This window comes from Gymnodraco acuticeps, unplaced genomic scaffold, assembly GCF_902827175.1.
Source record: "Gymnodraco acuticeps unplaced genomic scaffold, fGymAcu1.1, whole genome shotgun sequence".
NCBI classification, from domain to species: domain Eukaryota; kingdom Metazoa; phylum Chordata; class Actinopteri; order Perciformes; family Bathydraconidae; genus Gymnodraco; species Gymnodraco acuticeps.
The window spans coordinates 1,069,053-1,080,924 of record NW_022989810.1 but is presented as its reverse complement, the minus strand read 5'-3'; the positions used below and the strand labels follow the sequence as shown (position 1 = coordinate 1,080,924).

Genomic DNA, 11,872 nt, shown 5'->3' with positions numbered 1-11,872 from the left:
TGTGATATTGGGCTATATAAATAAACATTGATTGATTGATTGATGATTAGTATCTAATATTTTTCAATATATTTTTCTTTGAACTTGGCCCTCAATGTATTGTAAACGGTAGATCATAGATGGATTTATTACAGTCTACAGTCTGGATTTAATTCACATTTTAGTCACATCATTTGATTAATTGATTGATCTCTGCATTTAAGAGTATTTGAATAAACGTCTTCAGAACACACAACCCGCTTTATCGGATGAAAGAAACACGTTTTTTTAGGCTACATACAACTGTAGTGTGGTATCGCTACGTTTCTTTTTCTTGATAAATATGCACAAAATGCATTATCAGTGGCACCCTCGGAGTGTCATCGCGAGACCTGACCGCGGGATTTTCTCGGCGGTATCCAGGCATCTGCTGCCTCTCTCTGTGACAGCTAGCTTCAGTAGGCTAGCTTCAATAGCCAGTAGCTTCAGTAGGCTAGCTCAGAAGCTTCAGGAGCCTGTAAGCACCAGCACAGAGCACCGAGTGAGGGGACACGCTGCTGTCTCCTGACACTCTATCTGTGTGTGTCTCTGCAGCATAGCCCGAGGTAAGGACCCGTGTAACCTGTGTGTGTGTATGTGTGTGTGTATGTTCTTATGTGTGTGTGTCTGCTTTTAGCCGGGGCTCTGCCTTTCCAGCTGTGAAGCTTCCAGAGCACGTTCAGTTATAGTTTAGCATATGCAACACATGAATTATGTAATACATGTATATTTGCTTTGACTTCTGCTGTTAATATCAAAACCTATGAATATAATATAAAAATGTACTTAATAAATGAATGGTTAAGTGAATGAATGATCATACATACATCTCAGATCAGAAGAATCTGTGTTCAGTCAGCCTATATATTTTAGATGGGTTTCTATCTATTTATCTATCTTTATTGTATAGAAGAGAATATCTTACAATGTGTGTTGGGGCTACAGTATAGCTGTTAAAGCTATCTAGTGTTGATTGGAGGCAAACATTATGAATATAATATTTTTTGAGAAAAGATCATATTCTTCAGTGTGATTTTCTGACCATCAATTTGATAATAGCATTTCCTATGTGTTCTGTGATCTTGGCTGTAAACAATGCATGATCTGAGTCCTTAGTGTATATAACATCAGTAACATGTCATGTTTAGCGCACATCTGAAAGTCTTTCAGTGTGTGCTGTGAAAATGAAAATAACACAACGCTGCCTGTGTGGTATTTATGGTCCATCAACTCCAAGACCAGAAGCTATTTCATGTGTTCAGAAGGCTCTCTGAATAATACAAGAAGAGTTATGGAAAACACAATGCAATATTCTAAAAGTACAATATATTCAGCAAATATTGCCCCTTCATTCAAATGTAGTCGTTGACCCCAACATTTAAAAGCGATTTGAACATGCATAATCTGATTTGCATCGTATCTGGCTGTTTCTGATACGCAGGATTCAGCATATTGATTAGGTGCACCGGCTCAGTTTACAAAGTATTTGCTGTAATCTCATCACAGACATCACATTTCTTTAGTACATTCTTTTTAGTTTCCCCTTCCCTTTCCTCTGTGTGAGAGGAGACGTTCTTCAGGGTCTTGGTTTGCAGACTCGTAGCCCTCCCCATTATTCTGTCTCTTTTAACTGCATTTCTGCTCTGATTGAAAGCCATTCTTTGCTACTTTCCACAAAACTGACAGGCTGCTCTGTGCAGGAGAATATGGGTTTGCAGGCTACCTTTAAATCTAGTTTAGGGTCTAGCCAAAAGCTGCTGTTTCTCCATTTTCAAAACTCATGTAAGTTGTTGAATTATCTGATATGAATTATTATTTAGAGTGATTTTTGAAAGTAATGATGGTTTCGAGCTTTTGGTCTAAGGCAAGTTTATTTATATAGCACTTTTCAACACAAGGCAATTCAAAGTGCTTTACAAAAAATGAAAGAGATTAAGAAAATGGCATTTAAAATCAGTCATTAAAAAGAAAAGCTAATAAAATCAACATTAAAAGAAAAAAAACAAAAAAAACATGGATAAAAGTTACAGTGCTGTCAATTAAACATTAAAAGCAAAAGTACATGGATAAAAAGGATTCAAGTTTCTTCTTTCTATTCAGATGTACCTGTACATTTGACAGTTACTATGTTCTGGTAATTCATAGTGGTTATCAATGAACCTCCTCATACTGTACCTCACTGAACTGACAAGTGTGTCAAATTAATTATAACATGTGTCAGTGGCCAAGTTTCACTTTTATTTATGTTCATTAAAGAACATTTTAGTGAAGATTTTCGTTTCATCTTCCGTTTGTAATTGAAGCTCATAATAACCTTGTTTTAGGCCTATTACCTGTGAAAAGCTCAGAGATTCTGAAGCAGCTCGTCTTGGTAGGATGTTAAGCTACAATGTAATGTAATTGTGTAATCATACTAATATCCATAGTGTTCAGGATTTGTGTGACATTAATGCCAGTATCTGTCCCTGTCCACCTCTTGTTTTAGGGACGTGGGACCACGCAGACATGTCTATGTTTATAGACATTTTGTGTTTAGTAAGGGAAGTCAATTAAATATTTACAAGATGGAAATTAGGGATCTCAAACACAATTTCACTGGCCCAAAAAACATTTTCTATATTATAGGAGCTTTGTGAAAAACCGTTTATCACACATTTTGGCAACATTTGTATTAACTAATTGTATTTTAAATGCTGCTTAATTCAATTTGCCCACTCCAGTCGGACGGTTAGGACTATGTGGAGTAATAACATTATGAGAGCAAACACTAAGGAGGGTCACTTATTAATTCTTCATTGTCAACAACAGCTGCTATCACAAGTGACTGATACATTCAGTTCCGAGTGGAGACTTAAGAGCACATACTCAGGAATAGAATATGGATATGAGACCATTACCCAGTGTTGGCATTACTCTGAAAGTCAACATAGTGAACATGTGTTTATGCTGTATTTGGAACTGCTCTGACCATTTCTCTTCTTGGGCTGTGTCTTGGCTCGCTACTTCACGCTGCTGATGAAATACAAAGCTCCGTGTCTGCAAGGTCACTTTAAATAACTACAGAGTCAGTGAGTGCTCTGTGAAGTGTTTCTGAACAGCTCGCATGTCCACGGCTCAGTTGTAGACGGTTATATTTGCTGTCTTGCAGCTGCTTTGACAATAGATGATACAGATCCTCAAGACTACCTGCTTGTAAAGATGAATGTGCTCTGGTCAGCCCGAAACTGAGCAGCATCGTCATTTTGAACTTTTCTAAGTCGATGCTCGCATTGTTCTGTTTCCAGTTGCCCTTGGTGTGGGCATCTCTTGACAGCTCTTCATGTACTTTAAGCTGTATTTTGTGTCCTTTCAGTTGACATTGTCCTTTGTTCTCTGCAGCAGCCGAGTAGTGCTGCATCAGTGTTTCCCACAGAATTTGATTCTCCCGGCAAGAAAAGCCAAAGGCCCCTAAACCTATTCGGGTGGCCCACACGAAAATACATGTGAGTTCATGGCTACTGTAGACAACGTTCTTGTTGCTCTGTGTTGCGTTGTTAATGAGTGACACACCGGAGTTGAGGATCTGTGGGGTTTATTCTCCCAAAAATATAATTTACAATTTAGGCATTTAGCAGACGCCTTATTCCAAAGCGACTTACAATGACCAATTACAGGGACGTTCTCCCTGGAGTAACTGAGGGCCTTACTCAAGGGCACAGTAGTAGTGGTGTTCCAGGCGGGATTTGAACTCGCAACCTTCCGATCATCAGCCCACCTCACTAGACCACCACCAAAAGAAGAAAAATAATGATAATTATTATTATTATTGTTTTTGTTTTTATAAGAGATCCACAAATAAATGTATGGGAAACACTGTGCATTTAATGTGTGCATTCACTGAGGCACCTGAGTGTCTTCACAGAGAGTGATCCTGTTGCTTGTGACATATTGTACTTGTTGGATGTTAAAAATAGTCCAGGGATTCTGCTCTGCTCCTGCAGAACAAAAGCAGCATGCAAAACAAACACAGCAGAGGAAAGAGAAATGGAGAGAACTTGACAACTAAGCAACATCAGAAAGTGGTTTGTTGCCAAGTAGGTTTACACATACAAGAATTATAATCCATAATCCCAGTATGACATGTTTTATTCTTTACACTTGGTTGTGTGTGTTCTCTGTGTTTCCCTCTTATTCTGTTGCTGCTATAACACGTGTACTTCCCTACCGGGATCAATAAAAGCCTATCTTATCTTATGATGTAAAAAGAAAAGGATGCTAAAATAAATGATTAAAGACTAAGAGGCCCTAGTATGTTTCGTTTTTCCCCTGTATTCAATACGTTTTTGTGCAAGTAAATGGTCTGCAAAGGCAAACATCGAAAAGTTCCCTCCAGAGGGAGTTTCTCTCCCACACATTGTAAAAAGTGTACACAATAAAGGTGAGTAACAGGAAAAAGTCAGAGCCCTAAGAGTTGGAAAGTGACCTCAGAGAGATGGAAAGCAGTTGATTGGCATGTCTGTGGGAATAGTATAAAGTAAGTATTAAATGAATACTTTGCTGTAAGTTAACAGCGAGCCATCAGATGGGTTTATAGCATGCTAGTTGCACTGGGTTTGCAGGCAGCTGCTCTCCGTTAACTCTTGGTCTGATTTAGTGTCCCTCAATGACTCACTTGTTCTCTCAGTATGCAGATGAGTAGAGAAATACTCTGGTTCTTCTCTCTGTGCCTCCTCGCAACTTGTCATGACATTTTCAGGAAGGGTGACAGGGTAAGGTTAGGAAAATGTCTAATTTGTCTGCCAAAGCTAACCACCTCTATTCCCTAAGTCGTGGGCGGAAATCTGCTCTCATAAATCACGGTGGGGTATCGCTTACATAAAGAGCACTGCAGCATCATAGGCTTGCTATTCTTTATTTAAATATTTTGTTTCTCCTGCACTGATAATCACGTGATTATTTTCATTAATCATGAATTTTTGTTTGACTTTATGAATGTTAATCCTAACTTTACGTTCTTTCTTATTTTTCCTCCCTAGCTTTCTCCTCACCTATACTATCGTTTCCCCCAATGGTCAACCCCTGCTCCACCGTCTTCTGCCTTCTTTTCTTCCTAAGTTGTTGTCTGTTGGCGGATGTCTCGTCACTTCCCTCTGAGGTCGGGGGCCAGTTGGAGTGGTGAGGTGGGTGTGCAGCAGCAGTGATGCGGGCTTCAGTGGCAGGCTGCAAGATGAGCATTGGTGCACTCCTTAACGGGTTGCTGGTCTCTGTAGTCGCAGCTCTTCTTTGGAAGTATTCCAAGCTGAGTGAGCACGCCGCCCTGCTTGAGGAAGAGCTGCACATGACCCAGCAGTCCCAGGAGGTCTCGCAGGCCCACATCGACTACCATGTTGCCCTTCAGGCTCTTCAGGAACACGGCACCCGCATGGTCTGCACCGGAAAGATGCACACCGACCGCATCTGCCGCTTTGACTACCTCTGCTACTGCTCTGAGGCGGAGGAGTTTGTGTTCTTCCACTCCAATTCCTCTGTCATGTTGCCAAACCTGGGCTCCAGGCGCTTCCAGCCGGCCCTTCTGGACTTGTCCTCAGTGGAGGATCACAACACCCAGTACTTCAACTTCTTAGAGCTCCCAGCTGCTGCTTTAAAGTTTATGCCTAAACCGGTGTTCGTACCGGATGTGACACTTATTTTAAACAGATTCAATCCAGATAACCTAATGCATGTGTTTCACGATGACCTGATCCCTGCCTTCTACACTATGATGCAGTACTCAGACTTAGATGATGAGGCGCGTTTGGTTTTTATGGAGGGCTGGGGTGAAGGCCCGCACTTTGACCTCTACCGACTTCTAAGCAGCAAGCAGCCACTGCTCAAAGAACAGCTCAAGAACTTTGGCAAGCTCATGTGTTTCACTAAATCCTACGTGGGCTTGTCCAAGATGACCACCTGGTACCAGTACGGGTTTGTTCAGCCGCAGGGGCCCAAAGCCAACATGTTGGTCTCAGGAAATGAGATCCGGCAGTTTGCGAGGGTTCTGATGGACAAAATGAACATCACAAGGGTAGAGGAAATGGAAAAGGATGGAGGGAGTTCTGAAGATGAGAAAGGGAAAAGGGATGAATACATTGTACTGTTTAGTCGTTCAACAACACGGCTGATACTGAACGAGGCGGAGCTGATCATGGCGCTGGCCCAGGAGTTCCAGATGAGAGTGGTCACAGTATCCCTAGAGGAACAGTCCTTCCCCAGTACCGTCCAGGTGATCAGTGGGGCTTCCATGTTAATGAGTATGCATGGAGCTCAGCTAATCACCTCACTCTTCCTCCCTAGAGGAGCTGTTGTGGTGGAGTTGTTCCCTTTTGCTGTTAACCCTGAACAGTACACCCCGTATAAAACCCTTGCCACCCTTCCAGGCATGGATCTTCACTATGTCTCTTGGAGGAACACCAAGGAGGAGAACACCATCACCCACCCAGATAAACCTTGGGATCAAGGGGGCATTACTCACTTGGAGAAGGAGGAGCAAGAGCGAATCCTGGCGAGCAAAGATGTGCCCAGGCACCTGTGCTGTCGCAACCCGGAGTGGCTCTTCCGGATCTACCAGGACACCTTGGTGGACATCCCTTCCTTCTTGGAAGTCCTTAAAGAGGGAATGAAGACAAAGCCCAGTGTGAGAAGATCCAAACCGGCCAGCACAGTTCATCCGGGCCGGGTCAGAGAACCCCAGTGTCAGACCTCGGTACAAACCACTAATGAGGCTAAACTCACAGTCTCCTGGCAGATCCCGTGGAATCTGAAATACCTGAAAGTGAGAGAGTTGAAGTACGAGGTGTGGATCCAGGAGCAGGGAGAGAACACCTACATGCCTTACATCCTTCCGCAGCAGAACTACACGTTCTCAGAGAACATCAAGCCCTTCACCACCTACCTGGTGTGGGTCAGGTGTATCTTCAACAAGAACCTCCTGGGCCCCTTTGCAGATGTTCTTATGTGTAGGACCTAGTACAAACACCTTGCCGATGTGTTGCTGTTTAGTTTATAGGTTGAGTCATGCTTGTGCCACACAGTCAAATTTGAACATTGTCCAGTGGGGTTTGGCAAAAGTGAAATGGCATATCCTAGACCAGGCTGCTGAACAGTAATGTTTCCCTGGCCAGCACAGGCAACAAGAACTTGAACCACAGGGTCACAACTCCATGGCAACAGCCGTTCATAAAAGTATATTTTCTGTACCAGTGAAAGAAAGAAAAACCATGTCAATACTAAACATAACAGAAGTCAAATGAGCAGATTTATTTATGTGCAAATAATATAGAACATGTTTTTTAGTATTCGTCAAAACACTGGTTCTTTACCTTTTTACAGTATGCAATAGAGCTTTTCTCTAGAGCGAGGAAGGTTTTAGAATAGCAAGATTTTGTTATGTTTCCTGACTTGTCCAATGTCTACTGTGTGTGTGTGATGCCTGTGTGGCTTATGGCGCATTTCCACTGCAGCGGGTAGCCCCGTTTAAGCGTCCTTAACCGTCCTCAAGCGGCCAGGCCAGTTTTTGGTGGCCTTTCCATATAGCCTAGTACCGGCTAGCGGGTACTTTTTCCGGCCCCATAAAATCGTGGTTCTATCAGACCAGGGCCAGGGCTGAACTAGTGACGTCAACACTCTCGACTGCTGATTGGTCAGAGAGAATCGTCACAAGATCGCGCGCGAGTTCATCCCTAGCGTCGCATATATATTTAGAAGCAAGCTTGCAGCATTTTTATAAACAGCATTTTGTAAACGGATGAGCTACAAAAATGGCTACGTCTAATAAGAAAAGCACACCGTAGGTGACGACGTTCCTACATCTCATTGGGGATGATCAAATCCAGCGGGAGCTCGACAGAACAACTCGAAATGTGAACAAAAACAAAGCCAATCGCCCCGCCCACACTGCGTTGCTACCCCAGGTCCTAAACTGTAATGGAAATGTGCCACGGCCTCGGACGGCCAGCGAGGCAGCCCGAGGCCAGAGCGAGGACGCTTAGGGACGCTTAAACGGGGCTACCCCGTTGCAGTGGAAATGCGCCATTAGTGTACCTACCAGTTGTTTGATTGCTTACATCATTATTTTCAGAACCTAGCCGAAACCAAAGCAACATTCAACATCGTTCAGGTCATATGACATGTTCTAGATTGCTCATACTTGCTAAGATACGTACAGTTTTCAACCTGGTATCTAAAGAAATTGTGAAGGATTGTGTGTTTTAAAAAAAATCAAAGCTCAACAAAAGTTAATAATGTTTTGACCCTGTGTAATTGTAAGGAGCATTTTGTGAGGAAAGCTCCTGTTCTTTAACTACACTATATTTTTTAATTGTTACAATAGCACACACGTTTTGGTTTTTCCAAAGTATTATGCCACAAATATTGAAGTCAGTTCTACTGAACAAATTATGTGCAAAAAGTGGCTTTCTTTAAAGAAACCCTATCATGCTTTTTGGATTTTTCCTTAAGTGTGTTTCTATAGGTTTTTGTGCATGTAAATGTTCTGCAAAGGCTCAAATCCCTGTGTTCCCTTCAGAGGGAGTTTCTCTCCCACACACTGCCTGAATAGCCTCCATTGGACTCCTTTGTTCTGTAACATAGTGACAACACTATGTAACACACTATTGGCAAGCGCTCCAGTACATTGTGCTAAGGGGCAGGACATCTCTAAATGGTTGACCAATCACAACAGAGCTGGCCAGCTAACCAATCAGAGCAGCCTGAGGTCTGGTTTCAGACAGAGGGTGAAAAGAGGTGCTGCTGCACGTGAGAAAAATAAATACCTTTTTTGAACATGAAAGCATGAAGACATGTCACAGTAGAGACACACAATACTAATATGAACCTGACAATGAGCATGATAGGGCCCCTTTACTAATTGGCATTCATTACAACAGTGTTATAGTTTCTTTTGAGAGAAAATCCATATCACCAGGCTATAAATACAGATTTTTTATTAAAACAGTTAAGGTATGTTGCTGCGTGGGGTTTTACTGACATTTGAATTACAATACTAAATGTCTGTTTGCTTTCCTCAAAGGTTTCCTAGCTGTTATGGAAAGTACTACATTTTTAGATAAAAACAGCAGACATCCAAAGGTGGCTATTGTAGTTGTTATTTCATTCTTCTCATGAAGTGTTGGTAGCTAGACTGCAAAAAGGTGTTGAATTGGACGTGTTAGCTGTAGCAAGAGACGGTTTATGGAATGCCACAAGTTCAACGAAACACTGCCACCAGCTTTGTGTGTAATGTGCCATTGTTAGGGCTATGTCATGTACTTATTTTGGACTTCTAAACAGTACATTATTATATTTGTCATGTTTGATTGCTTGCTGAAGATCATTTCCTTTATCTAAATCTGCATTTTCAGATTTGGATTAATTTATATATTTTTCTGAGTTTTCAGCTGCAGATGCACGTTTACAATTATTTTTGAGCCATTGTTGTGTGTGCAGGATGTGATGTTTTGATATATGTATGTGTTTGTACTGTTAGTTAGATTAGCGTTAGCCCCTGTGCCCCCTCAGTGGACACAGCATATGTATGTGCTAAGTGAAATGAGACTACACTTTTCTGTTTTCTACATTAGCAGATAGCTAGTTTCTTTTTCAGTAACTGTGATTGAATAAAGAATCTTATTTCTTACAGTATCTGTTTTGTTTAACCAGTTTCTAACAAAAAACAATTGCATAAATCCTTAACCCTAGATCATTGATACATAAGAGGCCGAAATGCGCATGATCAAAAAAACTGTTCTTGTATAAGTCAAATAGTCAAAAGTATTCCAGCCTTACACCGAATGACTTACAAAGATTTGACTGTCGCAGACACGTTTCCAATGTCGAAAAAACATCGTGAGAATGTTGAACAATGCATGAGTTCACAATGAGTATGTGTCAGTATACACAAAATGAAAGTGTAGTGAGGACCATACCGAAAAAAACAGAAATGATGGTCAGAAGACTAGCACATTTTTTTTTAATATAAATGATTGTGTGACGACCAATAAAAGTACCAATTAATGATGCCGTAGAACATGAGTGATAAATATATGCTATAACAAAAGACGATGTGACAATGCTATGGTAGGCCAAAGCCTAATTAACAATTGCAGCAACACTAATGACAAGGTCTGCTATTATTAGAAAATGTTGAATAATGACAGAAGATTAGACTGGACCAAAAATAGTCAATAATGATTATATTGACAACCATTATGCAGAACACCACCACTCATTTTATGCAATATTTCTCAGGAGGTTTTCAAACACCAATATTGGCACAAATGTGTAGTACATGGATGTTTAAAGAGAACTGGATACAGTGTCCGAGGCAGGGCTCTGTTCATTCCGATCAAAGTTGCTCACTGGTGCATGAAGCCAAAATGGCCTGAATCTCAAGTACAAAAATACCCAGATCTTTCCAGGATCTTCAGCTAAGTCAAATGAATGGAAAAGGAAACAAACTCTAGATTCAGCTTTGAACGCATTTTGCGACTTTTAGGACCTGTTGATTTAAACTTTAGATTCAATAAATGTTAGTACTGTGAATTTGATGGACCTCAAAAAACATTATAAACTAATTGACAGACGTCTCTCCCAATGTAAGTTGATAGGAAATAGTCTTTCTAAGCCCAATGACGTCACGGACTGACACGGAAGTTCTAGCAACACCATTGACCACTACAGAAATGTGATTCAACGACTGGAGCTCTTCCTGGGGGTTTGGTGTAGGCAGATGATGACCAATGTCCCAGTTGTTGACAGGATGTAGATACAATGCCTTGATTGACAGCAAAAGAGCGACACCTCTAATAAATGTATTATTATTATTATTATTTACCTAGAGGATGCCCAGAATATGCCAGGGTGACTTAAACTGCCCGTCACCCTACCGCGATTCCCGGAAGTTGACTGAAGAAGGAGAGGCTGCGAATGAGCAGCGAGGCCCAGGTGAAGCTGAATTCAACATTGGGTAATGTGGTGCCACATTCAAAATGGATGGGATGTCCACTCTCCGAGAAGATCTTATTTGCAAGAAAAACACCAATATTAGCACAAATGTGTAGGCCATAAATAGAACTGGATACTATGTTGGAGGCGGGGCTCTTAAGAACAAAAATGTCCGGCAGTCTGGGAAATAATAGTAATTGTGAGATCATTCCGGGCATCAGTCTAATGTTTTTCAAGAGGGGCTGGAAAGCGCCTGATGTTTGCCTCTGAAAGAAACAGAAACAAACCAAAAACAAACTTTGGTTACTTGCTTGAATTAGCGCATTATATAGTTTGAGAAAAAAATATTAGAATAGACAAACCTGCAGTTTTTCTCCTTCCTCCCACACCTCCCTCTTCTTCTGAGCAGCTCATCAGTACAAGTGAAGCCTAAACCTTTTTTGGTAGCAATGACCTACAGTATATGTATACGTTTCAGGTGGGTTACTTCAGTGAGCTTTGTATTCAGCGTCACCCCTTCAGAAGAGAGCTTTGTCTGTCTCGTAGGTTTCTGGATGTTCACAGAAACACCGTGCTGCTGTGAGGAAGGCTGTGAGGTGTGTGTGTTTGAAGTCAGGGACTGCCTCATTGACTCTCTGCCTCCTCGTCTCATCAACCCCCTCGCCTCTCTCTGTCTCTGTTGCTTACACACACATCAGTGCTTTGAAAAGACTTGAGTCTCCCTGTAGTTTTTCTTTGCCCCTCTTTGATCCATGTTAAAATAAAATAAAAAGTAAGTTGGCTGTGGGGGATCGGGGTGTGTAAAGTTCATGTTAGAGCTTCTGCCTCACACAGATAAAACCCTCATGATGAAACACCAATATGACTCACATTACAGGTGATCACTTCACACAGAAAC

General features: G+C 41.5%; 1 protein-coding gene across 1 annotated transcript; it reads left to right on the top strand.

Moving 5' to 3' along the window:
• Window positions 1-431: 431 nt before the first annotated feature.
• On the top strand, window positions 432-7,566 carry pomgnt2 (protein O-linked mannose N-acetylglucosaminyltransferase 2 (beta 1,4-)). The gene is made up of 2 exons (XM_034228032.1): window positions 432-584; window positions 5,034-7,566. Exon 2 carries the CDS (start codon window positions 5,198-5,200, stop codon window positions 6,998-7,000), a length of 1,803 nt encoding a protein of 600 aa, XP_034083923.1. The 5' UTR covers window positions 432-584; window positions 5,034-5,197; the 3' UTR covers window positions 7,001-7,566.
• Window positions 7,567-11,872: the final 4,306 nt, after the last annotated feature.